We start from the raw sequence: 27,529 nt of genomic DNA, 5'->3' as shown, positions 1-27,529 counted from the left end.
TTTTTACTTTCATCTCGGCATTACAGATTTTCTCATTAAAAGATTTGCAGACTAGCAAAGTTTACCCCCAACAAGTCACCAGTGAGCTGGCGGATGATGGAAGGTTAGCTTATGTTCAGTTCTTATTTATAAGGAAGGGGAACAGTGATATGATATCATTCATTATTGACTTCCTCGCTGTTCAGAGAAGTTTATCTTGTTTTGTTGCCCTGTTTTAGCCCTGCAGCTGTGCACTGAACTCGCCTCTGGTTTGGAATCGCAGGGATTTTTTTAAATGAGCTGCAGTACTTAAATCTATATGTTAGCAATATTAGCTTATTGCTAACAGAACACACACTGAAATGTAACTCTTGTGTCGACAGTTGTATATTATAGAAATATATGTGGCTGATGAAGCTATTTTGGGTTGTACTAAAATGGTTTAGAATCAGTGTGTGTTTGATTTGGTAGATTTTATAACTGTGCATCAATTTGTTTTGTAATCTGGCTGTAACAGCAGCCACCTGAAGGCCACAGAGTGATGACCGAAGTGTCTCGCTGTCTGCCGCTGGTCTCTTTGAATGTCAGCACAGGGCTGAATGTCTCAGATGGAGCCTGCTTGGCCCCCCTGGTCAGCTTTGGCCCAAAGACGGTTTGTAGATTGCTGACTAGGTGGTTCCCAGATTCACCACAGTGCAGTCATCAACAGCTGGGACCAGTTATAGAATTTACTGTTTTTCCTTTTCTTCCTTTTCATTTATCGTGCTCTTACAGCAGAAGAGTTCAGTGTGCTCGCTGGACTGTTATTGATACTAATGCGGATTTAAAAACACTCCCCTTCACACTTAAAAGGACCTAAATTAACTGTACTGTGGCCAGTGTTGGGAAGGTTACTTTTAAAATGTATTCCACTACAGATTACAGATTACATGCCCCAAAATGTATTTTGTAACATATTCTGTTACGTTACTCAATGAGAGCAATGTATTCTGAATACTTTGGATTACTTAATATATTATCATGCTTTTTGCAACTACATGAATGTGATTTATTACTATTACTGAAGGTCACTCTCCACACCAACACCAACTAGATGTTAAAATCTTAATATAAAATGAGTAACAGTAGGTGGACATTAGGTAAGGCTGCACTTTTTGCAGCGATCTCGTATAGAAAACAGGTCCGCGGCTCCGAACCGTAGTAAAGGGACCTCTGGCTAATACGTCGGGTTCGTGTCGGGCTCGTAGCTGCAAACTAGCTTGACTTTGTTGTCTGGGTCAACTTTGCTAGCGAGAGACAGAGAGAGGCGTTGAAAGGCTGCTGCAATGGAGCTTATTGTTTGGGAGGAAAACACGAACACGGTGTACAGTCGAGTCTTAATAGCTTACTTACAGCTGGGCTCGTCAGGCTCTCTTCTTGGCTGCAGTGGTTATTATTATATTTACATGCTTCCAGCTCCTGTTTCTGCCCGGTGACAGCTCGTACTTTTCCTTTTTCTCCCTCCTCGCTCACAGACACATAACGGGTATGGCAGTCCATTCTCCCTGCAGCACGGACTACACTGCCCATCAGGCTACATTCTTTGGGCCGATGCCTGTAACACTCTGCTATTGCCTTCATATTAAATCATTTTGTGAATAATTTTTAAAAATATTTCTTCAAGTCATTATGCGGGGTGCAACTAGGGGTGACATGGGCCGTGAGACTGAGACACAGACATTAGAGCCTCTTAATGCGTGTTTTGTGCGTGGAATTACCAAAACTAGAGAGAGCAAAGCTGAACATATGAAACAGGAAAAGACCGCCGTGCAATCCATTTATTTCAACAAAGTAACTGTATTCTATTATGCCACCTTTTCAAACGGTAACTGTAACAGAATACAGTTACTCATATTTTGCATTTTAAATACGTAAGGGCGGTACATTTATTCTGTTAGTCGCCAACACTGACTGTGGTGCGGTTACTTAATTTACACTAAAGCAAGCCATGTAGTTCCCCTCCTCTCTCTAAAGTCTGCTAAGGCTTTCTTCTGATTTCCTCATATACAGAGAGCAGCATGTTTATGGATTTCCTCTTTCGCTGACATCACACAGCTCTGGGACTAGAAAAAAAGTGTTTGAACTGAACCGTCGCAGTCTGATGTGTGATTTTTATTTATTTATTTATTTATTTATTTTGGCCCTTTCATCCATCAGGAAACTTGGGCCAATGATCTGAACCAAGTCAGAGAGCTGATGACAACCTTTATTGATGACACCATGAGAAAAACCAATGACCCGGAGTTCACCGTGAGCGAGGTATTCAGCACCAACATGAGTGGACACCATCTTCCTTCTTCTGCACCAAGTTTGACAATCGATGCTAAAACTGAGTTTTGGCAGGAATGCAGTTGTGTTAGAAAACTTGCTCGAAATTCTGATCAACAGAAAGCAGCCTTTAAGTTTTTGGAGTGTTTAAGTGAATACATAATCATCCCGTAGCAGTTCTACAGCGTTGTGGAGTCTGGAGGGGCGGGGCTGGGGGAACGGGTTAGATTACTCTGAAATCTGAAGCGTTTCTCCTCTTCCAGTTCCTCGGCTTCCTGTTTTCCAAGGAGAATTGTATTTGGGATGAGAAGTTCTCAGACATCAGCAACGTGGACATGAACAACCCTTTGTCGCATTACTGGGTCAACTCCTCACACAACACGTCAGTTTGACTCCGTCACACATACTAATGATGCTCAGTAATATTTCCACATACTGTTGGTTTAAATGTCTCTATGTGTGAAAGATAAAATGTCTCCTGTTGCTCTTCAACAGCTACCTGACAGGTGATCAGATTCGCAGCGAGTCGTCCACAGAGGCTTATGTCCGCTGTCTGCGTCTGGGATGCCGCTGCGTCGAATGTTAGTATCAAACTCCCGGCGTGTGCTGCACCCGAATGACGCCACTGTTCGTGCCCGGCATTAGCATGCATCCTGAGTGATTCTGTTGCAAGTGGACAGCTCAAAGACAGTGACGAAGGAAGGAAGCAAGCAGTGACGTCTGATCATTCAAACCAACGTCTCAGCGTAATCTGGGCTGACTGGGCTACAGCCGCATGCTTTTACCAGCGTGTGTAGATGTGTCCTGAGCAAGGCTGCCGATTTTAATACAATGTCCAAGTGTAAAAGACACTAACAAGTATTGAATAGTCGATAAAGTCTTTTGTATGCCTTACAGACCAGCGAGCCAGCTCTAACACTCAGTAATGCTCCTGCCCCAATATCTCATTCATCAAATATGCTTCCAAAAAAAAAAACGAAAGAAAGTTGGCTGGTGCAGGTCAGAGCGACTGCTGGGGTCTCCACGTGTTTGCCCAAAAACTCGCGGTTAACGTCACAGTCTCTAAGTTGTCGGTTCTCTCTAAGTGCACGGCTGCTGATTGCACATTTGATCTTTGAACATGGAAACTCTGTGCATGCTAGTTTGTATCAAAGTGAGCAAGACGTGATCACGGGCCCTCGTCGAGATGTGAGAGCAGAACTTTGATTTTGAGCTGTCCACTTTTGATTGGCTCACTCAAGACACATGTTAATGTAGGCAGAACAAAAATCAGTGACTGAAATAAGAAGATTTATTTTAACTCTTGTCTGTCTTATATGGTTTCTAACGTATAAATTAACCACCCCGTCCACGCGATGTTTTGGGGCTTTTCAGCTTAATTTGGCCAAACTCTTATTTAATGCTTAGTAACGTTTGACGTAAATGTCACAGAACCACAGTTGATTGCTTTAACTTTGGAAATGACCCATACCATTACATGTAAAACAAGAGTTTTTAATGAGAGTTTTTTTGCTCACTCAGTGTGTTCACAGTGTCTCTTTGTGTGTTTCTGAATGCAAACAGTGGACTGCTGGGAGGGCCCCGGGGAGCCAATCATTTACCACGGCTGGAGCAGGACGACGAAGATCAAGTTTGAGGATGTGGTCAGAGCGATAAACGAGCACGCTTTTGTCACCTCAGAGTAAGAATCAAAACAACCAGACGTGTTACTCAAAAAATGCTGCCTTTGACTGCTGTTAGATCTGAATATAAGCTGATGTTGGATCCAGATAAATCAACATTGCAGTTCTGTGAATTCAAAGGTCTGAGCTAAACTGCAGAAGCAGCGATTCAATGTGATGATTTAAGAACTTTTTGTCAGCCTCTTAATTCATTGGGAAGGATTCTGTTTTTTCATTGGACCATTCAGAACATCTCGGTAACCACGTCTCGTTGTCTCAGGTTCCCGGTGATTCTGTCCATAGAGGAGCACTGCCCTATAGATCAGCAGCGTCAGATGGCTCGTATTTTCAGAGAAGTATTTGGAGACAAACTGCTGATCGAACCCGTGGAGCACCTGGCCGAGCAGCTGCCTTCACCCACGCAGCTGAAGGGCAAGATCATACTCAAGGTAATGTGGTCTGAGCGCATCCACGCGTCAGTGGAAACGACTTGTCATAATTCCTGAAAACGGTCCTCTCCTTGTTTCCTTTGAGCAGCACAAGAAGATCAACATGGAGGGAGGATTCACCGTCAAGGATGTTAGAAAGGGACAGAAAGAAGGAGACCTGGAGATCTGGGACCCTGTGGATCAGGTATTACCCCACATATCAGTGTGTGCCATTGATAAGAGAGGTTTGAGGTTCTGAGATGAAATGTGTTCAGTTATGTCATTTAAATGTAGCTAAATCCAGTCAAATCCAATGAATTTCTCTGGATTCAGGGCTGACGGTTCTTGCCACTTTTTGCCTCTATTATGATAATATAGTGTTAAACAGCTGCGTTAGTACTGTAGCGTAACAAACGGACTCGTGTCTGCGCTATGCTGGGTGCTCATGTGCGTCTGCAATTTTTTTGTCATCTCTCTGTAATTCATTGACCTCACTGAGCGAAAGCAGCGCCCGACGCTTTGTGTCCCTGTTGCTCTTTGAAAAGCTTCCTGAACAAGTGGCATGTTTTGCATGGGAAGGTGGAAATGTAAATGTTCATTTCTCTTTGTCAGCGCTGGAACAAGCACTACTGTGTGATCTCTGACGACAAGCTGTACTATGCAGAAGAGTACGAGGATGAGGAAGAGGATCCCAGGAAGGTAAAAACCAAAGTTTAGTAGCAAACTTCAAATATCAGGTTTATGCATCTTTTTTGGACATGTGGTGCAATGAGCTGTAAAGAAGCGAAAAGGGGATGTTGAATGATGTCTTATATTAAAATTTTCAATAGATTAGTTATTATTTCCAAAGTACAACGATACTAAAGTGAAAGTACTAAGTATATGGTTTTAAAACAGAAAAATAACTCCTCCTGATTCATTTGATTCTTGTTACTCTTGTAATAAAAAATAGCATTTTATGATTATAGATGACTAAGCTCGAGTTTATTGTAATATTCATCTTGTGATAATTTCACTCGTCATTAGCGAGAAATGCTGGAGCCCTAACCCTGACTCCTTCAGCTCCAAGTTATTAACAGAACTTTTACAATAATTTAGAAAAGTGTTGATAGAACTTTTGTTTTTGTGACGTTTCAGTATCAGGACCTTCACTGCTCGGAGCCGTGGTTCCACGGTCGCATGAAGGAAGGCAGGCAGATGGCCGAGCGGCTGATCCAAGATTACTGCAAAGAGACCAGCGGACGAGACGGCACCTTCTTGGTCCGACAGAGCGATACCTTCGTTACAGACTATACGCTCTCCTTCTGGTACAGTGTCCCATGTTTTTTTTTTTTTCATCAGATTTACACACCAGCACTAATTTCTGTTTGTCCTTCCCCCTCTGTGTTCGCTTTCTAAGGGTGGGACCTCGGCGTCATGTAGTATAGGAAACGAGAAGGGCGAGAGATTTGAGAATGGGGCTCAGAAAAATGTAAAGTTTGCTCTGCTGTAAGAATGTGTCTTGTAGTGTGTGCTATACTACTATCTGACCATCACATCTCCTACTCCATGGTGGAAAGCACAGACGCTGTGTGGGATTTTTAAGAAATATTAAGAAATTATATAAAAATGTGCACTATATAAAACAGTCAGTAAATCAACAATAACTAAACACTGAAATACACAATAAAGATAAGCCTGAAGAATTTCTTCCTGTTTAGGGCTCATAGGAGGCATCTGTGTTCAGTAGTTTTTGCACTTAAACAACCTTCCTACTAATGACCTTACCCACTAAATGAATTCCACTAATAAAATCATCATTTACATGAAGGAATATGAAAAACAGAAAATTCAAATTTTCCCACTTTAGTTAAAATAGGATTGTTGATTATCTGCAGTAATTTGTTTGCCAGCAGTGAGATCACACATCCCTGTCCTTCCATGCGCTTTCACAGAGGTGGGTTTCAAAGCGGCTTGCAGAGGCAACAGCAGTTGTTAGCAGGCTAAAGCAGTTTAACTGGCACACTCTATATCAGCTGCCAGGATAGCTAACTGAGCTTGGCTTCACGCTGTGTTCGATTTGTGTGGTTCAACAAGGATCTATTATCATTTTTATTCTTGTACTTAATCTACCTTTCCTCAATTTAAAGTTTAATGTAATGTGACATTAATGTAAGGCACTGAAATCATCCTCTGTGTGAAAGAAGCAGTTTTAGCTGATTGGCTGCGCTTCACAAATGGAAGGTTTGAACAGCAAATGGGCGGGGCTTCTGTGCTCACAGCCAGAGCTGTGTGCCTTAGATAGATGATGCTGGAGAGATCCTCTCTAACATACATAACCAAGAGTAAAAATAAAGTGTCTACTTCCTGGTGTGTCACAGTTTGCATTAAAGCTGCACCTAAATTTAAACCAGAGAGGAAAGGAAAGAACAAAATGAGAGCGTAATTGAAAAGCTGGTGGTAATGTCTATAAAAACCCAACAAAAGGGTGAAAAATCCAGGGAATGAAATTCCAACAAAATTCCTCAGCTTGAGGATAATGAGGGAAAACTCACAGCAGTGAAAACAGACCATCCAACAGAGACCACGGGGAAGACTGGACACACACAATAATAATGGATTGCATTTATATAGCGCTTTTCAATTCCACTATTCATTCACACACTGGTGGAGGCAGCTACAGGTGTAGCCACAGCTGCCCTGGGGCAGACTGACAGAAGCGAGGCTGCCATATTGCGCCATCGGCCCCTCTGGCCATCACCAGTAGGTGAAGTGTCTTGCCCAAGGACACAACAACTGAGACTGTCTGAGCCGGGGCTCGAACCAGCAACCTTTCGGTTACAAGATGAACTTCCAACTCTTGAGCCACGATCGCCCCACACACACTCTGTAGTGGGGATTGAACACAGGAGTTTGGAGACACAAATGAAACTGTTAAGGACAACGAGACAGTGCAGGAAGTAAAACCCAACTATCAAAGTAAAACAGGAAACCAACAATAGCCATAACTGAAACAAGGAAACGCTGAAACATGAATGAACTTCTAGAGGGGGAACATGGAAAAGTGAGCGCGTAGGAGATAACTACAAATACAAGAACCAAGGACCAGAAAACACAAAGGACTGAAGTCATTCCTAGAAAATCACGAAGTAAACAGAAACCAGACACAAACCAGACACTCAGTAATTTAATAAGGAAATAAGGTCAGTAGAACAATGACGAAATAAAAACTGTAATCCAAACGTTACACTTTTGAACAGAAAATACAAACTGAGGGCGCCGGTTCAGCTCGGTGGGATAAGCAGCCGGTCTGGGCTCCAATACGACCCTCAGCCCTTTGTTGGATGTCTCTCCTGTCAGGCTTCACTGCATCTATCAAAATAAGGCCGAAAACACGTTTAAACTCAAATGGAAACTCGGACTAGGATATATTCAATTTGAATTCAGTTAGGGTTAGAAGCTGAATAGGTCAGCTGTAAACACTTTGGTAGCTTCATGTTTCTGCTACACTGGAGAAGAAAGCTTGATGTCGATGTCATCATTTCGGTCATTTGTTTGCACGTGTTTCAGGCGAAGCGGGAGGGTGCAGCACTGTCGCATTCGCTCCGTCACAGAGGGCGGACACACCTCCTTCTACATGACGGCAAACCTGCACTTTCCCAGCGTGTACGCCCTGATCCAGCACTACAGAGACAACCCGCTGCGCTGCCAGGACTTTGAGCTGCGCCTCACCGATGCCGTACCAAAACCCGACTCACATCTGCAAGAAGGGTTTGTCCCACAGTGCTAAAATGCATCACAGACATCACAGGGTGCTGAATCATTTTGCAGTGTGATGAGAAATAACGAGTTAATCATTCACAACTTCTCAGCTTATAATAAAAAAACAAACCCTTGTTTGATGCAGGGCTCCACATCCATGTTCAGTTTTAGTTGTGTTACTGTAGCTAAGCTTACATCTCACATTCAGTCCCACACACATATGCATAGCTTCTGTTTCTCACTTTCACACTTTCACACATGCACACACACGGACGGGTAGTCACTGCCCTCTCACTTCTTTCAGCCTTTTTTTTAAGAGCATGGAAGAAAGAAAACTCCTGTTTCTGTCAAAGCCAAGCCATCATCTGATAAACAGACATGCCGCATAAATAGAATAGAATTCAACTTTATTGTCATTGCACATGTCACAAGTACAGGCAACGAAATGCACTTTGCATCCATCCAGAAGTGCTTTAGCCATGAGATATATAGATATAGATAGATATAGATATATAGAGATATATATATAGATATATCTCTCTCTATCTATCTATAGATAGATAGATAGATAGATAGATATTACAAAAATGGGTCTGTTATAGGTATGTTACAATGTACACGGTATGAAGGTATGTTATGAATATCCTATCACTATAAGTATGTACAGGCTGCAGTGGTGTACAGGCTATGAACAGGATCTAAATATGAAACTATACAGAAATATGAACTATGCAAGTTATAAACAGTTGTAGAATTAAAATGATCGTATTGTACAGAATGATTATTTATACAGCATTTACAGTAGTGCAGTTAAGATAAGTGAGATATGTGGATAATTTCTACAGAGGCTATATAAAGTGCTAGTGGTTGTGAATGTGTAAGGGTGTAACCCTCCTTGTGTTTGTGTGGAGCAGGTGGTTCTACAGTAACCTGAGCAGAGGTCAGGCAGAGGATTACCTAATGAGGATTCCCAGAGATGGAGCCTTTCTCATCCGGCAGAGAGAAGGAGAACCAGACTCCTTTGCCATCACATTCAGGTACCGTGCCAAAGGAAATTCAACAAATGTGTCTCCACTGAAATGTGTCATTTCATAAAGGGTGAAATAAAGTTGATGACCCCTCATTATGTAACTGTAATCTCCATAAAAACTTTCCATTAATTCAGACACTGACCCATTAGTGACAAAGTTGGGCTAAAATGTGTGTTTTCCAACGTAAATCTGATGATCAGGGTGACAGAGCCAGAACACACTGCCACCGTGAGCATCTGCATAACGGGTTAGTACTGCAAACATAACTATTTGTTATCAACTTCTGTCATTCAGAGGTGACGGTAAGGTGAAACACTGCCGCATCCAGAAGGAGGGCAACATGTATCTGCTGGGCACCACTACGGAGTTCGAGAGCCTCGTGGAGCTGGTCAACTACTTTAGGAAGAAACCGCTGTATCGCAAGATTAAGCTACGTTACCCGGTCACGCCCGAGCTGGTCGACCGCTTCAGCACAGTGAGTTTCAAGAGATTCTGCCACTGTTGCAATAAGTTTGTGGAAACTAGTGAATCATTTGCGCTTGAGAAACAGGTAATTATGGTAGCCCCAAGAGTTCAAACACACTAACAGCTAGAAAACTCAAGGAAACTCACTGTTTTTGGTTTTTGCAATAATGCAACGGAACAGCTGCGGACGTGACAAGCTAAGAGTAAATGGCTGTTAGCAAACATGTCTCTGCAGTATTTTATGAATCGTGTGATTGAAACACACATTACCTTGCATCTTTGTCTGCAGTGTTACATCCTCACTGCGTGCGACTCTGGAGACTGTGCTTGTCCTCTCTGAGCTACCATAGAATTTTCTAAAAAAAAAAAAAAACACACACACAAATAAAAGGAGAAACAAAAATCAGTATTTGATCACTTATTGTATTTACTGCCATGTTAGTTGTAGAGTTCCTGCTCGTCTCTGACTGTGAATTAGGAAAGTTTGTGGCAAAGCCAGTAAATTCCTCAGTGTCAAAATACATGGTGATCAGTCTGAGGAAGGTTTATCATTTTAAACTCAGAACATTTACTGTACAGTTTACTACAGAACATTTCAGGTCAGCGTCAGGTCATGATATCCTCCTAACAGTGCGCTGTGTTTCACAGGAGAAGAACTGTGCCTCTTTATATGATGTGAAGACGTATGTGGAGCCCAATGAGATCGAGCCCTCGCTGGTGTGTATACAGTCAGATTTGGTCATGTGGTGTGTTGTCGAGTATTCTTTGATTATCGTTCCTTTAACGTTCTCAATTCTATGTGTTTGTCTCCTTTAGCCTAAAAATACTGTCAAGGCATTATACAGCTACCAGGCGAGGAGGCCAGATGAGCTGAGCTTTCAACAAGGAGCTTTGATACACAACGTGTCCAAAGAGGCTGATGGATGGTGAGTCCACACGCAAGTTTGTGTCTTTGCATGTACGTGGTTGGCATGGCCACGGACTGATTTAGTGACACAGATGTGGAGAAGGCCCTCCGCCCTCCACAGTAGAGATCGGACTCCAATTAGAAGTGACATGAAGTGGCTTTGTGTCTTTGCTGATGTATCTTAATGTAACAACTTTGTGTTGATTTTTAGCTAGTTTGTGTATTTCTTTGGGCATCTTGGTGTCTTCTTATTTCTGTCTTTTTGTGCTTTTTTTTCTTGTTGTGTCTGTTTTTAGATGTTTTGTGTCTCATTGTAGCGCATTTGGTCTATTTGTGGTAGTTACCAATGTTCCCTCTAAGCTGCGCGCGTGCACAATTGCGCACTGCTGGCACGGTCTCTGCGCACAGAAAATCTGCGTTGCGCACAAAAAAAATCTGACCTGAATTGAAATTAAAATTAAAACTTTAACAATTCTGTTTTGCAGTGTTAGTCAGTGAGTGACTGGCTGCTCCCATATGGGATTAGAACGATGCCGCCTTATCCCACAGTCCAGCCAATGATGCGATTCACATTCGTATATGTTTGGTTTTCTTCCTGAATACTGTCGTTGTTTATATTTACTGCGGGAAGAAACGGTAAAAACGGCATTTTATAAGGAAAACGCTCGAAAGCGTGTGAGCAAAAACAACACCAAACCCCTCCCCCTGCCCTTTCCTATTGGTGGAAAAATGTACCATGTCGACCAATCAAAAAATGATATGGCAACATGGCATTTAGATGTTTAGGGAGGGGGAAGTTTTAGGAGTGACGGCGGTGTTTTGAGATGTGAGAGATTTGCGACGTTTAGCGCAAATCTTGTGTAGTTAGTGTGTAGTGTAGTCAGTAGTTTTGTTGTGTGTGTCAGAACAATGAGGCGACTGCTGAGTGTTACAGCTGTTACAGCAGTGATACATCTCCTGCTGTCAGGCCTGCAGGTATCAGGCTGTTGTTCTCCTTTATCTCATAGTGAGTGTGTGTGTGTGTGTGTGTGGGGGGGGGTTTTGATTGAATTTACCAATGAAATGATTCTAACAGTTACTTCAAACCCTCAGTAACCCTTACATAAACATGGCTAATTGCAAACACGGGACTTTTCGTTTCAACTTACACAGAAGTATCATTAAGTACAGCAACTTTATTATTTAGACTCTTTCTCTCCTACTGAGCTCTAAACTAACTTTAATAATGAACTCTGAGTCTGTTAGACTCCACGTCTTACCGTTAGTGCTTTTAAATTTGATTAGTTTGACTTTATTAACAGACTACATACAAACGGACTTTCAGGGTGGATGTAATAAAATAATTAGAAAGCCATTTGTTGGTGCAGCTGTCTCGTAATTAGAGACCAATCTTTAAGTAACGATCTCCTTCTGCTGGCCTCTGACAGTGGACTTGTCTGTGTGCTTCTATTGTTAGATCTGAGTCCTCGGTGCAGCATTTGATGCTGCTGACTGATTATTACACAGTGTAGAAGACATCATCAAAATGTACTGTGCTGGCTTGAATAGTGTTTAGCTGACAGATTCCAATGCGTTCATGAGTCTTCCTCACTCGCAGAAGTTATCTGTCAGACATGAGCTACATGGACTGCTGTAATTCCTTTATTCTCATGTTGTTTTGAAGGTTGTCAGAAAAGCCTTTAGTTGCTCCAAAATACTGACAGGGACTGAAAATAGAGCCCATATATTTTCTATATTGACTTTTCTTCACTGGTTCCCTGTTGAATGCAGAACTTAAAATTCTTCTCCTGACAAACAAAGGCTTGACAGATCAGGGCCCATCATATTTTAAAGATCTTAGCACCTTATTGTCTTAACAGAGCACAATGTTCTAAGACTGCAGACTTGCTTGTAGACTCGGGCTGCTAGGGTACTTCCCATAGTGTGTTCTGTCCTTTCTCCAATTTCCTTCAATGCACATATTAAACAAATATGTAGGACTGCTTTCTTCCACTTGCACAGTATCTCTAAAATTAGAACCATCCTGTCTCAGAGTGACGTAAAATCCTTCTCATCACATACAAGGTCTTGAATATTCAGGCCCCGTCTTATCTTAAAGACTTCGTCGTACCGTATCACTCCATTAGAGCACTTCCCTCTCACACTGCGGGCTTACTTGTGGCTCTGGTGACCCTCAATCCTCCCTTTGCTGCGCTGCACAGCACTGAGTTGATGCACTGAGTGTTTCTTGTTCAGTCTGCTGGAGGTTTCTTCCTGTTAAAAGGGATTTTTTCCCCCCTTCCCACGGTCACCAAAGTGCTTGCTCATAGGGGGGTCGTCTGGTTTTGTAAGCTCTTTGCCTCACAGTATAAAGCACCTTGAGGCGACTGTTGTTGTGAGTTGGTGCAATATAAATCAAACTAAATTGAACTGAAGTGACTCATTCTGCTCATTACAGGTGCAGAGGAGACCACGGTGGCAAGCTACAGTTATTCTTTCCTGCTAACTACGTGGAGCCAGTGTCCAGCAACACCGAACCTGTCATCAGAGTGCAGGTAAAGATTAGAAGTCAGGTCAGAGTTCAACTGTACTGTATCTGTGTGGAAAGTGACTGAAAACGACCTCTATTTGTGATGTCTGCTAAAACAGGAAATGGAAGATAACCCACTAGGTGAACTATGTCAGGGCGTTGTGGACATCTCCAAATGCAACATTCAAAACTGTGAGTACTCGTTATCTTGGTGTGTCACACAGTCACAATGGAAAAGCACAGTTAATACACATTACACAGCAGCGTCGTTCAGTTTAGTTCAGTCCTGAGCATTTTTCTGTGGCTTTAACTCAGTTTGGACTAAATGTGTCATTACTGCGTTAGGGTTTGTATACACGTCGACTAAATCCTGATTCCTCAAAGTTTGCACAAAGTTTGGGAGTCAAACATCACTGGGCCTCTCTGTCTTCCTTTTTGTAGTGAAGAATGGTAAATACGGGAAGCCCCACGCAGTGACCTTGCAGGACCAGGATGAAGACAGTCTGCAGTTTGACTTGACTGCAGGTTCTCTGGAAGAGCTGTTTGAATGGTACAAGGTGGCATGGGACATTATTCAGAGAACGGCGAACCAGCAGTACAGCAAGGAGCAAGAGGTGAGTGCGATATGCTTCTGTGGAAGCAGAGCCCGCATCATAAAACCTGTTGGGATGTGATTGCTGGAGGTTGCAGCAAAACCACCAGCAACCACAGACTTTGGTCACTTGCTGATTGCCACGGTTGCCTGTAGATTGCATGGAAGACATCAACTTGTATGCAAACAGTTGGGAACTAACCACCAAGCGTTAGTGAAACTGGAAAAACTGCAGCACAAAACAGAACGTTTGCATCCAAAGTTCTGCCTTTAATGCTGAAACCAACCAATGCAAATCTCACTGGTGATGGGAGGAATCTGCCCGCGACCAAAGCAATCACAAGCAGGTCTTTGGTGCAGCAGTGTATGCATCTTTGCAACCAATATCACCTGGCAACAGCAGGTAACCTTCTGCAACCCATCCCTAGCAACTGGGGTGTCATCCAATGTTCTCTAGGCTTGTGTGAATGTGACTTTAAACGAGATACAAAGTGACTACAAGTGAATACAAAGTTACTTACTAACAACTACAACGACAAAAACTGCTACAGTGAGACACAAAATGCTCCGTTCAGTCAGTGGGGCTGGTTCTACTGGTGCTCTCTTCCTGTTAAAAGACAGTTCTTCTTTCCCACCGTCACAAAGTGCTTGCTCACAGAGGATCATGTGGTATCTTATCTGATACCACAGATATGATTTAAGGCAATTTAAGACAAATGTTGTTGTAATTTGAAATCATTTAAAAATATACAAAATTAATGTAAAAACTAATAACTGAAGAAACTATAACTGCAAAGAAATGATGTAAAAGAGCATCATCTGTGTGAAGGTTGTGTATTGACCGAAGCAAAGCGCAAGATGCAAAACCACATCGGCGTCTATATTCATAGGTGGTCTGTCCACATTACAGTGCAAACAGGAAGTGACTTGTTTTTCTGTCCGATATCAGATGAAACAACAGGTGGAAGTGGAGAAGAAGGCAGTGGTCGCCACGGAGATGTCGGAGGTGGTGGTCTACTGTCAGCCACGCAGCAAAGAGAAGGACCGCTTTGGTAAATACGTGTCAACTCACATGTCTAATGCAGACAGGCTGCGCTTGAAGCTTTTGCACGCTGCTTTAAAATGAAACCTTGCCTCACTTATTTAATCTGAGGCTAAGAATCGAAATCATTGGTGAATGCGGTGTTACCTTTGTAACTCCATGTCACAGTAAGATGAATTCAAGCTTTGTGTTTGAATCGCTTTTCTCCAGACCTCCAGTTATAAAAGCAACGTAGTTATTGTACAAAGTGTAAAATAAAACCACAAATTTAGATCAAAAGTGCATTTCGGAGTACTGCAGGCAATACCCAGCCTTGCAGGATTAAAAAAGCATGTTTAAAGCCTGCAATGACAAACATTTCCCTGTCTAGCTTGCAACAACATTGTCCTGATCGGTGGATTTATTGATAACTCATCTCTTTAGTAAATGTCACTGATTGACTTTGGTGTGCCACAGGGTGCTCATAACTGTAAAAGTGCCTGACCGCTGCTAATCGGAGTTACTGTGTTTGGTGTGCTGGGCCTGTTATGTAGGCCACACACGGCAAACAGAAGGAGGTGACCTTTACAGGGCCAGCTGCCAAATTTCAATCAGGTATCATTTTTACCTTTTATAGGTGCAGTCTCTGTGGTGTCTCAATGAATAAGCAGATACCTCCTTCTTCATTTCTGACTTTTAGATGTTATTTTTTATGTTAGTTGGCGTCTAAACTTCCTTTCAATGACACAATTTTAAAAATATAATTGCAGTCACAAAAGCGTTTACATACTTTTACTCAAGAGCTGGTCCCATCCTGAAATGCACGTCCGTGACTCCTGTAACTACACAGTTTCTAACATTGATTTAAATGAGTCCTTCTAGCCGAGGAATTATTTGAGCTGAGGAAACTCGCCGTGTTCAGCCACAGGTTGTTGTACAAACAGGATGTGACCAAGAGGAAAGATCTAAAGACAGACGGTTTCCTGTGATGCACTGTCTCAATCTGGAAATAGATGCTAAAACTACATTCGCACCACAATTGATTTCTGTAGGTTCAGGATGACTCGGTGACATTTCCAAATAACAGATCTGCAATATCAGCTTCTAAACCAAATAAGCATCTGAAGGGGAAAAAACGCGGTTAAATCTGAAAGCGTCTATAAACCTTTATTTAATCGCGTTGTACCTGAAACTCATTTTACAAGAAGCTTGTGTGTAGCATTTATTTGATACTATTTAGGTTCATTTTTAAATGTGTTACTTTCAAAAACAGGAAAAGACCGATTTGAAGTGGGCACAGTCACATGAAACAACGCCACGGCCACTCATTGTTAGAGCCCCAAAACCCACAATCACTCATCTCGTTTGATGACCACCACTTATCATGTGGAGTGTGGTTACTGAAAGGAAAGCAGTAAGATGTGCTGCTGTGAGCAGGATTTGTATCTGATGGACCAGCTTCAAAGTTCTGCGCTTGTTGCTCATTTTTGTTGAGCATGACATCCAGTTCAGATAAATTCAGTTAAATTTTATTCCTATGGAGCCGATCAACATCAATAGTGAGAGAAAATGTTTGCTGCTGTGTTTTGGGTTAAGTTAAAACCTTTAATGGATCATTAAAGTCACCGAACAGTGAATTATAACACAGCAGCCTGAGACAGCTCTCTGGCTCCTCTTATTCAGCAGCATTGCACATCGACAAGTAATCGAGGGCCATTACAGTTTTTATATGGCAGCAGACTAACTCGCCCAATGTTCTTGAGACTGTGCAAACACAAAGTGTGCAGCTGCGGTTTTTGTCACTCTCTGATCAAAATTGACTGAACCAGCAGCAAAAGAAGATCAAAACTATGCTTCTCGTTTGATAAACAACATCATTCATTCCTTCTTACTTTGGCACTTTTGCTTCCACCACGATAAAATCACACTTCCTGCGCAGCTCTTTCTGTCTCTGTGTACTTCAAGACCAGAAATGTAAACTTTTACAAATGATGCCAAACTGCTCTCAGCCGTGTCTCTAATAAAACCTCTGTAACTTTGCTCGGCTTCACTTCAGCAGCATCAGGTAATGTTCATATGTTGATTCATGGTTTTCTTCTGTTTTTGATCTACTGCAGAATATTTTTAAGGTTATCTGCTATAAAAAGCCAGAACAGGAAAATCTGCTTCATGTTTTTGTTTTATTCTCAGTTACTTCCACAGAAAAGCATCTGCTGTGATGCTTCCACCTCTGATAAAGTCTCACAACTGTCAGCTTTGTTTTTATACAAAGATCTAAAAATATGGATTTGTGCTGATAAATGATCAGAATTATAATATTTCTGACTGTCTGAGTGACAATGTGTGAGAGGATGGGGTTTAGATGCAGTTTAGACATGCATCCTTTCACAGTCTAGTCCCCAAACAACCATCCCTCTGAAATAAATCCAGTTAATTTGTGTAGCTCGCTTTAACTAAATGTCAGCTCCCTCTCTTAGCAAGCAGCGAAGGTGAGGTGGCTGAACCACTGAACTCCTCCCCTCTCTCCTGTCTCTGCAGACAGTTACAGCTACAAGGAGGTCCGCTCCTTCGTGGAGAACAAGCTTCCAGGGAAGAGCCGCACCAAAGACTTCCTGCAGTACAACCGCAAAGCTCTGAGTCGTATCTACCCGAAAGGCCAGCGCGTCGAGTCCTCAAACTACGACCCTTACCCGATGTGGGCCCTCGGCTGTCACATGGTGGCTCTCAACTTCCAAACAGCAGGTACAGCAGTGCTCATTTATCACACGGCGGAGGACAAAGGAGACAGTTTTGAGGGCTTTATATTTATTTTCTTATGACAAGAAAACATTCAAGTGAAGCAAAGTACAAAAACAGGCTAAAATATTTGTGACAGAATATACTTATAAAATTAGAATAAACCTCCGCCTGTAGGTTGAGCAACACGAGGATCGACACATGAAAGGACATGAAAATGCAGAAATAAAAAAGTCTGAGGAAATAAAAGTGTGAAAATGGGAAATAATAGAGGATTTAACATCCCATTAATACAAGAAATCTTCTATTAGTAGTATCTGAAAGCTTATTTCAATATATTACTCCACTTATATGTAGTATTTTGGCTATGAATAGCTTTATAAACCCATATATTATGTGTTTAGAGACACTATGTCTTTGTCTTTTGAGCTTAGTCACGGTAAAGAGAAAATACACTATCTGTGCATTACTAAGAATTTAAGTGTCAGGACAAAGTAAAAAAAATATCTAGTCTTTAGCAGGTCGTACATTTGGGTTCGTATGAGCTGAGATGAACAACAACACCTGACGCTGTGTCATTATTTAGTTAACTAGGGCTAAACCAACATGCAGAAGCAGTGCGTCCGCCCCATGGTTCTGTAGCCTGTGCAGTCTTTCAAATACCTGTTCTCTGTGTGAGGTTAACAAACATGTTGGCACGCTCTTCTTTACAGTGTTGCTTCAGTTCGTTTATCCACAGCATCTCAGTCGGGCTGTGGGACTGATGGGCTCACATCTGACTCCAGAATACATAAAAGGCGTTCATGGTGGAGTTCAAAGTTTTTCACACGTTACTTCAGCATCTTGTCTTAGTTTTTGTTCAATAAATAATGGCACAGTGCAACGTGTCACGTGTTGGGATTCATTTAAAGTTACATTTACCTCATTTTAAGGCCTGCTGAGGACCAGGTCATTTTATTATGTCCTGATATTTAAAGATATGCTGATGGGTTGCCAGTGCATCACTCTGCACTAAAGCTAAACTCAAACTGCCCTCTTTATGTTGTCTGTCATGTCTTTGGGGGATATCTGTCTACTCCAGCTGAAAAAATAACACAGGTTACACTGTCGAGTCTACCTGTTAGAATATTATCAGGATTTGCCTGAAGGAGAAGTGACACTGTGAAGTTATTCAGGTTCTTGTGTCCACCCAGATAAATACATGCAGCTGAACAACGCCCTCTTCAGTCTGAACGGACAAACAGGCTACGTGCTGCAGCCGGAGTTCATGCGTATGGATAGCTACGACCCTCATCAGGACAAGAAGGAAGTCAAATACAAAATTGTGGTCAAGGTGTGCCGCCACACGCACACACACTCTGTGCCTCTGTCATGATTATGAGTCACGTTCAGGGTCGACTTATGTACAAAAATGCACTTTGGGCCAGATGGTGTGCAGAGAATAAGAGCAGTTGTGTTCGTCCCTTGCAGGTGATTGGTGCCAGGCACCTTCCGAAGCCAGGCCGCAGCATCGCCAGTCCATTTGTGGAGATCGAGCTGTGCGGGCACACAGAGGAGAAGTACAAGACCATCGTCTATCGTAAGCAGATTCTCCAGCAACCTTTCTATTTTCCTCTGTTTCATCTAGTTTTTCTCTTTTAATACAACTATTAAAAATGTAGCTTGTGTTCGTTGTTTCAACGCTTTCTGCAGGAATTAGAGATTTGAAAGAAGATCGATGGTAAAATTGTAATAAGGTTGTGTTTGTTGTGTATCTATATCAACACTGAGATTTGCCTCGTCTTTGTGGGGCTTTCGATCTCACAGTGGAAAAATTGTGGGACGTGGGGGGCTGGAGCCTGTCCCACCTCTCACAGGGCAAAAGGCGGGACGACCCGGGAGAGGTCGTCCATCACAAAATATAATAATAATGAAAAACCTTAAAATAGTCAGAGCTCGAGCAGCTTCGGCCTTAGCTGCAATTCTGCGGGAACTTTTATTCTTTTCAGCTTGAGGTTCTGGGGACTTTTAATTTAATGGGGACTTGAGGCTTCACAGGTTAAATCTTTGCACGTTTCTGCCCCCTGCAGGTGACAATGGTCTGAACCCAGTGTGGAAAGGCTCAGAGCGCATAGTCTTGAGTGTGTATGAGCCTGAACTCACCTTCCTGCGCTTCATCGTCAACGAGGAGGACATGTTCTCAGACCCCAACTTTCTAGCTCAGGCCACGTTTCCTGTGAAAGGCCTTCGCTCAGGTGGGAATTCATACACGCAGCTTCTGTTACCGTCACTCTCAGGTAGTGCTCGTTATCATTATTACATGAACTGAATGTTACTTAGAAGTAAGATTTAATGCACACTGAGAATACTTTCACCTGAGAACTATATCATGTGGAGCTCAAGTTAATTTCCTCGTTCACCAGTTTTCTCACAGGTGTGCTCGCTTTTGCTGTATTAACTTTTTGTATGGGGCTCATATTTTAATAAGAAGAGACACTCCACTTCTCAAATTAGAAATAATGAAAGAGGTGAAACAATCCTGAATCATTTGATATTTAAGTAATGTTAGACAGTGGCTAGCTCATGTCTCTTGTATCCTGGCCAAAGACTTTAATGTAAACTTTTAGATTCTTCGTAATCGGGGAGTTTCCACTCTGAGTGTGACGCAGCTTTAATATCTAATTTTAGCGGGCTTTAGTATTTTGAAATTCCACAAAAGGCTGACACCACACACTGAAGTGACCTCATTTGGAAGTGAAATTAGGTTGTGACTCATTTTAAGACCTTTTAAGTTTAGAGGGAACACAACTCATACAGTCACGTTGAAAACAATGGTTTTTTTGTATTTCTGTAAAAACTAAACTAGGTCCATCGTTACTGCTTAAGATTAAAAAAAATGTAATTTTTAAAAGTGATTTTAAAAGTTGAAATGAACATGAATGAATCAGGTTATAACACAAATCAAGGTGATGTGAATAAATGAAGGAAATGAACTGTTTTGGGTTTGCTTCCACAGGTTACCGCTCTGTCCCTCTGAAGAACGGCTACAGTGAAGACTTGGAGCTAGCTTCTCTTCTGGTCTACATCAGTGTGCAGCAGGCCGGGGTGAGTAACGCACCAGGAGCGCATCGACGTTTATGTCACTGTGGCGGGATTTCTGTGATCTCCTGACTCGCACGTATCGTTCAGAAAGCGGAGGAGGAGCTGTACTCGTCTTCCAGCCAGCTGAAGAAGAAGCAGGCAGAGCTGGGCGAACCCTTCCTGTACGACACACACAGCAACCTTCAGCGATCCTCCCTGGCCCAGCCCACCAACAACCTCATGAGGAAGGGCAGCACTGGTGAAAATCCAAGGTAAGTCTGAAAAGTGCAGGAATACTCTAGCAGCGACAGTCTGTTCACGGAAAGGACCCCGTTCGTCCGCTGCTGTCGTCTTCGGGTCTTTTGCCAAGCTTAGTGATATTTTGGTTGATTTTGCTGCCGCTAACATCCTGCCTATCTATCAGACTAATTTCATTGCCGTCAGCGGATGGCCTGCTTCACTTCAGTTGAGGTCCTTAGGCTGCCACAGCTTCCAAATTTCAGTGGCGAGCTCAGAATAAACTGATTAGGAAATTCCATCCATAAAACAGCTTTTTGGTGGATTATCTAATTTGCATTTCATGGTGCATACTGCAATATGTACATATACTGCAATATGTACATATACTAATTTGTGATACTTGTTACTCTCTGCTCTCAATCTGTCCGTCTTTCTCTCCAGGTCAAAGGAAAAGAAGATAAACAACAGTAAATTTTACTCCTGAGGACTCATTTGTCTAACCTGTGTGAGCAGCAGGCTTCAAATCTAGTATCAATGTTTGCTATGGGAGCTGTGATCTGGAAGAGCTTTTTTTTTGCCATCTTTCCACCGAAGATGGCAACATTCCAGTATCCCGAATGGTTTTCTATTTATTTAAGATTGAAAAAAATAGTTCCTAACGTTTTGGAGTTTTTGAAATATGGAATTGCTGGAGGAAATGTAAGAGGCCGTTACAACGGTCCAAGTAGCCAGCGTTGTGCTTGATATGTTTGCATTCAGTCTGTTATCAAACTGCATCGTGTTACACTGATGGTATTTATTTTTCATTAAAGAGCGGAGTCTGAAATAATGACGATTTCACTGCAGTGGCTGTTCTGCTGCCAGGGAGCTTGTGTTTAATTCATTTTAGTCATTTTGAATGTGGTTTTTTTTGTGGTTTTTTTTGCTGTGCAGTTTCACCAGTGTGACGTTTTTCTTCAATGTTTGTTTGATATGGAAATCCGATCTGTAATCTCATGCAGTGAGTGTTTCCTCTATTTAATATGAAGGCAGATTGTGGTTATAGCTGTCCCAGAATTCCTCTGACTTCCTCATGAATCGAGTCAATAAAGTATGCTTGGTGAACGACATTCTTTATCTGTATTTATTGAATTGTTTTCTGCTCCACCGCATTTTAAAGTAGGCTGCAGGGACAGCAGTAGGCCAAACGCTTGAAGTGAGGAGCGTAGAGAGACCTCGAACAAAAGAGCAAGTCCTCCATCAAACACTGGGGAAATAATTACCTGTAAGTTTGCTCACTTACAATTTTTAACAAAACATATTCCATAAAGGAATATACTTCAGCCTGTGGATCTCCAGCTTCTCTGAAGATTCATAGGCTGAAGTACAGCATGGAGAAATATGGAAGTAATGAGCCTGTAACCCTGGTAGACAAGAGCAGTGCAGCTAAACCAATGACAGATGCATCTGAGCATGAAGCGTGTGGCTGGACTCGAGACAGAGAACGAGTCCCCAGCTCGTCTCAACACAGGAGATGTTTGCAACACTGCCCTGTGCTCCATCTCCACTACCAGCATCACTGAAACCACTACTGCTCTACAACCACTTGGGTATAAGATCAAGGATGCAAGCAGAGGAAGACAAAGGCTGGAAAGATGTTGATGCGAGTTGCAGAAGGGTGTCAAAATGAGGTACAGCAAGCTGTCCATAACACAGGCTCTAGATGCTACCAAACAAAGGCTGCAAGCGCTGAGAAAAAGGCTGAAGAGATATACCAGAGAAGAATAAATGGCCTTCTGGCAAACCTGTGGCGTCCAGGTATCATCTCATGCAAGCAGCAGTGACTCTGACTCCAGCTAAATGAGAAGAAACTGTCCAAAAAGATGAGGGGAAACGTGTCCTCCACCTGCAAAACCATTTGTTTCTTCTGTTTTCTCACTAACAGCTAAAGCTTCATGTTTTTCCCCCATTACACTGATATAATAACATGAAGAAAAGAAAAAAACACACCCGGTTGATAACATATTCACAGACAATTTATTTTTGATTGAAATTATTTCACATCATAGTTGTTATTTTCCTGTTGAAGATCTTTTGTATTTTTATTACAACAGCCACAGAGCAGCAGCAGCAGCAATAATAATAATAACTCGGCAGGAGAAGCAGATCAATGCGACCGAAAGACTGAAAAAGAGAGAGAAACATGATGGGCGCCCCTTTTCCAGCTGCCAACAAAATGATTTTACTACAAGGAATGGGAAATAAAGTTGAAGTAGTTGCATTTTTTCAGTCTGTCAGGTTTGTCTGACCCTGTTCCTTCCATAACAATGGTTAAGACTCGAGCACAGCTGTACATGACGCAGGTGTGGTAGAAACTTTACAAAAAAATGTTTTTTTTTATTTAAAAAAAGGTGACAGATGAACGGGGAGGAAAGCTCAGTGAGCTCCACAGGAAACAGGAGACATGGCCGAACAGGAGACGGTACTTTTCAACCAGCACATGTTCTATAGTAACACTTAAAAAAAAGAGAGAAACATAATCTCAACATGCTGGACCCCAGGCTCACAGTTTGGACAAGTCAGCGTGGCCCAAAACAGCCCACTGTGGGAAAGGGGCTCATCTGCTTTCACGCCAAGTTTGATGAATTACCTCTGGGATTAAGGGTGAAGCTACAGCCAAGATCGTTACCTCAGCCAGTTTCCCTACTAGTACAGTCTCTGGAGGAAAACGATGCTGCGCTGCACTGAAGCTCAGTGTTGTGTTGCAGGTTGCTTGTAGCCTAAAAGCTGCATCACAATCTGGAGACCACCGGGTGATGTTTGTTTTTCTGCTTTATCTTATTTTAATAGCATTAGTCGTACACCCTGTAACAACCCCCACAAAGGCCACAAGCACACTGGTCTAGCAACAAGGATGTTTAAAATAATAGCTGGAGTTCTGATCCATGTAGACTTCTTCCCCCGTCCTTTGTGTGCCTTGGAAGCAGTGCGAGAAAACCCTTCTAGTCTGTTTTAGCTCCTCCCTCCTCCATCATGACATCATAAAGACCCTAGACCAGAAAAAAGAAACTCGTGGATTACTCGCACATACCTCATTATCTGAAACTCTGCACTGGAAGGACTATTTTACCTTTCGATAAAGTCAAGGTAACCATTTCTCCTGATACGCTGAGCTAAGCAGCCGATGGCTGTGGCTTCACGTCAACCAGATAAACGTGATATTGGTATCAGGATTCTTCATGTCACTCTTAAAATAGAGTCAAACCGTTCATCCTTCAAAACCATCGGGGATAAAAACAACTGCAGTAAAATCAGACTGAATCATCGGGTCGCTGATGTGTGGAATCACCAACTTTATTTAATATGACCACAGTCAGCGTGATCCACATACGATACGACTCGTGATATAAAAATGGCCATCGTTTAAATGATTAAATCTCGGCTTCAGTCCAAAGGCGCCAAGTGTCATTGGCTGTTTTAGAAAATCAACATGAATAAAGCTTTAACTGCCTCAAACAGCAGGCTCGTGGGTAGATCCTGGCTACGACCAATCACAAAACAGCCGGATGGGATCTCTCCATTTCAGTCCTCAACCTGGTGAGATAGTGATCAAACCCTTTATGGTATTTTTACAAAACAAAAAATTACAAAATAACGAAAAAACATATTCGATGACGCGGCAACATTTACGTGCAAAAAACCTTAAACAACAAAAACACCGGAAACAAATGTTTGATTAAAGTGATCGAATGAGAGAAACATAAAATATAACACACATTGAAAACAGTTTTTTTTAGATTACAGAGCACTTTGTGTGAAAAGAAGAAAAACAAAACAAAAACAACCACACACATTAAGATGAAGGCAACAACAGCCTGCCGAAGAAAAGGAGGCTGAGAGAAAAACAGAAAGGAGATGAAGAAGGGCGAGGATTCAAAAATGGTTCAAAGAGAGAAAGGAAGAAGACGACTATATACACTCATATGTACATCATACAGGATATGAAAAAGAGCACGATGTCCTAAAGCTAGACCCGAAGATGGCCGTACACAAACCGCACCTACAGGCCAAACAGAAACCTGTCGTGGCACCCAATAAATAGGAAACAAAGCGCATCGTAGCGGACGGCGTCCTGTCCTGATTCAACAAGCATCTGGAGCGTTGCCCAGGTCGACACGAATAAATAAAATGGATGGATGCAGTTGCGCTTGCCTTGAGTTTCCAAGACAAATCCGCCCAAACCACGCGCACACGGGGAGAATAGATTCTGACAGACTTGCAGTGTGTCAGGGCAGTTACCACATCGTATGAAACGCTGCCACAACAAACAGGCAACACTTTGAGGGAATGTACACAGGCAAATAGAAGGTGCCCCACCCTCCCCGATTACTCGTCCCTTATTGTGATCGAATATGTACAAGAATTTTGTCCCATTATCTGATAAGAATTAGCCTAAAAATGTCATCCACGTGATATGGCGTAATATAAATACAGCAGAGTGATTCAAAACAGGTCGTGGGACAGGTAAAAAGACAAGTGACTCATCCGCTAGAGGCACTGCGACTCCTCCGCTCAGGAAAGGGGGTCGGAGAGGCAAACGGCGTCAGGGGGGCGACACCACGCTCAGGTTTGCCTCAAAAAAAAAAAAAAACAAAGCAGAGGAAAGACGTTTGGCGAGTTCTTTGCTTCAAAAGCATCCCAAAGCACCTGCACGGCGGGGACCAAAAACGAGAGGGGGATATGAAAATATACAACTCTCAGCTGGTGATGGGTCTGGTTTAAACAGGTCCGATTTCAGAAGTCCACTCTGAAGTTTGCCACCGCGGCTTTGGTACACGGACGTCCATGTGCGGCGGCGACCTGCCAGGGCTTCTTGGATAATGCGATGCAAAAAAACCAAAAAAGCTGTGTACTTTGATACCTCCCAACGAAATCCAGGAAAGACAATGTGTCAGAGGTTTTAAAGACAACTTATAAATATCAGTCAGTCCCAGACCACCCAGCTACTGCTACACAACTGTCCTATTAAATAGAAACAGGAGAGCTTCAGCACGCACACTGAAGGCAATTTAAAAAGGACCAAATATTGCCATCACCCTTGACATTCCTGCAGAGCTCCCAAAATGTCATCGTTGGGGAGGTGATGGGGAGGGAGGTGGGCATCTCCTTATGTTTTCTATAGAAAGACACAATATATGAAAGCACAGATGTCTGGAAAAATATGTTAATTCAAGTTGATAAAAACCGTTTTTGTTTTCTTTTTCTCCTTTTCGCGAGTTGTACATGAGGAGTAGGCACAGTCTTCTTTTCTCTGAGGTAGCACCTCATTTTCCCAGTGAAAGATTGGAAAAGGCCGGAATTTGATCCCGAAAACTGACAGCAAAGAGAGAGCGAGGACTCGATAACAGTTGACCGCGTCCGTCGGGAGAGCTACATCGTGGATCGGATCAAAGACGAACTGGAAGGCGAGCTGCTGCGTCCGGCCTTCGTTCCATGAGGGGCAAACGCCAGCGAGAGGCTCCGGGGAGGTGGAGCCTTCCTCGATTCGGGATTTCATTATGAGGTGCACACGCAGAGAGGGGAAAAAAAAAAAAAGAAAAAAAAAAAGAGTGATTATGAAAACTGAGAGACTACGTATGAAAGGACGGGGCAAAGGGTAAGGACAGAGAGAGCAGGGTTCCAGTATTTCAGTACATCGGGTCCTCTCGTTCTCTGATGTCGTTTGTAAAAAAAAAACAAAAAAACAACAAGGGCCTTCGAGGTAAGAGGAGCGATGAGTTTCACAAAGTTCCTTCCCGGTGACGGTGTCACTTTGTGGGGTCGGTGATGAAACTGGTGACGGCTCCTCCTCATAGCAAGCGTCTAATCAGACGGGGTGATCCTCAGGCCGGGTGATGTTAGGGTTCCTGGTGTAATGATGGCGTCGATGTAATGTGTGAGTTGGTGTGTGATCGTGCTTGTGTGTGTCTCTGCATGTAAAGGGGCTGCTGAAAGCTTGGCCGATCACCATGCTTCAGTGTACCGAACATCAACATCCTTCAGGTTAGGCAGTTTGGCCTGGAGAGGAACACAAACAATATACACTTCAGTTGAGATCAGTTTTATTTAAACAGCAACAAATTCAAACAGGCGCTTTAAATTATAAGATAAAGGCCCAATAATAAAGAAAAAACCCCAACAATCAAACGACCCTCCTATGAGCAAGCACTTGACAACAGTGGGAAGGAAAAACTCCCTTTTAACAGGAAGAAACCTCCAGCAGAACCAGGCTCAGGGAGAGATTTCATTCATAACTGTGCTTAAAGATTCAGTGGAGGGTATACAATAACTAACTAAAGCACCAAACAACTGATGCAGATGCACTGATGTGTTGCATGAAAAACACCAGCAGAGAGCAGTCTTTAATGGCGATAAGTGCAGCTGAGCTCAGAGAGCTGTGAAACACGGAAACAGGAAGTAGTACACCAACTATTTTAACAACTACTGTTTGTCAATATTTTAGCATTAGTCCCAGTGATAAAGGTGAGCCAGCAACATCGACAAAGCTGTGTTTAAGCTCCTTAGCATGCACAACAACAACGCAAGCCCAGACATGTCTAAGAGCGAGAGCCACGTAAACACTAAGCTACCTAAACACCCTTCACGGCATCACAATCACTGGCAAGAAAACTGTTCCTGCTAAAGGTGAAAACAACTCGTTTCACCACTGGTGACAAAAACACACTGCTGAGTACAGCCAGGCTATGAAGGCACACAAGGAGGAGATGCTAGCAGCTGCTGATGTGCTGCCCAAAAGTAAACAAATGACCCCTCCGAGCATTGTTAGTGCTCGCTAGCTGCACTCCATGTGAGAGGAAGAATAAACAGTGGATG

The 27,529-nt window shown here is 42.6% G+C and overlaps 2 protein-coding genes and 1 long non-coding RNA gene across 5 annotated transcripts in view; 1 reads left to right on the top strand and 2 right to left on the bottom strand.

Moving 5' to 3' along the window:
- The window catches only part of plcg2 (phospholipase C, gamma 2), a 46,052-nt gene extending 22,869 nt beyond the window's left edge, over positions 1-23,183 (top strand). The window contains exons 10-33 of the mRNA XM_040008026.1: positions 2,176-2,277; positions 2,550-2,668; positions 2,782-2,867; positions 3,850-3,967; positions 4,228-4,396; positions 4,485-4,580; positions 4,988-5,074; positions 5,513-5,682; positions 7,925-8,125; positions 9,031-9,153; positions 9,442-9,622; positions 10,261-10,329; positions 10,429-10,538; positions 12,957-13,053; positions 13,148-13,220; positions 13,470-13,642; positions 14,570-14,672; positions 17,180-17,383; positions 18,571-18,710; positions 18,848-18,956; positions 19,447-19,611; positions 20,373-20,461; positions 20,546-20,709; positions 21,119-23,183. Coding sequence (XP_039863960.1) covers positions 2,176-2,277; positions 2,550-2,668; positions 2,782-2,867; positions 3,850-3,967; positions 4,228-4,396; positions 4,485-4,580; positions 4,988-5,074; positions 5,513-5,682; positions 7,925-8,125; positions 9,031-9,153; positions 9,442-9,622; positions 10,261-10,329; positions 10,429-10,538; positions 12,957-13,053; positions 13,148-13,220; positions 13,470-13,642; positions 14,570-14,672; positions 17,180-17,383; positions 18,571-18,710; positions 18,848-18,956; positions 19,447-19,611; positions 20,373-20,461; positions 20,546-20,709; positions 21,119-21,161 — 2,991 coding nt within the window. The 3' untranslated portion in view covers positions 21,162-23,183. The remainder of the gene's footprint in view (positions 1-2,175; positions 2,278-2,549; positions 2,669-2,781; positions 2,868-3,849; positions 3,968-4,227; positions 4,397-4,484; positions 4,581-4,987; positions 5,075-5,512; positions 5,683-7,924; positions 8,126-9,030; positions 9,154-9,441; positions 9,623-10,260; positions 10,330-10,428; positions 10,539-12,956; positions 13,054-13,147; positions 13,221-13,469; positions 13,643-14,569; positions 14,673-17,179; positions 17,384-18,570; positions 18,711-18,847; positions 18,957-19,446; positions 19,612-20,372; positions 20,462-20,545; positions 20,710-21,118) is intronic.
- Positions 7,541-15,576, bottom strand: LOC120719113. Its single transcript, XR_005692623.1, has 3 exons — positions 15,432-15,576; positions 9,883-9,968; positions 7,541-7,726 (listed from the first exon to the last, which is right to left on the bottom strand). It is a non-coding gene; the product is annotated as an uncharacterized LOC120719113 (long non-coding RNA).
- Positions 22,675-27,529, bottom strand: part of LOC120719107 (c-Maf inducing protein) — a 42,222-nt gene continuing 37,367 nt past the window's right edge. For all 3 annotated transcript variants that reach the window (XM_040008028.1, XM_040008027.1, XM_040008029.1), the window contains one exon: positions 22,675-26,713. In XM_040008028.1, coding sequence (XP_039863962.1) covers positions 26,660-26,713 — 54 coding nt within the window. In that variant the 3' untranslated portion in view covers positions 22,675-26,659. The remainder of the gene's footprint in view (positions 26,714-27,529) is intronic.

Source organism: Simochromis diagramma, unplaced genomic scaffold, assembly GCF_900408965.1.
Source record: "Simochromis diagramma unplaced genomic scaffold, fSimDia1.1 OVJJ01000545.1, whole genome shotgun sequence".
In the NCBI taxonomy this organism is placed as follows: Eukaryota; Metazoa; Chordata; class Actinopteri; order Cichliformes; family Cichlidae; genus Simochromis; species Simochromis diagramma.
This window is presented reverse-complemented; position numbering and strand designations above follow the sequence as displayed.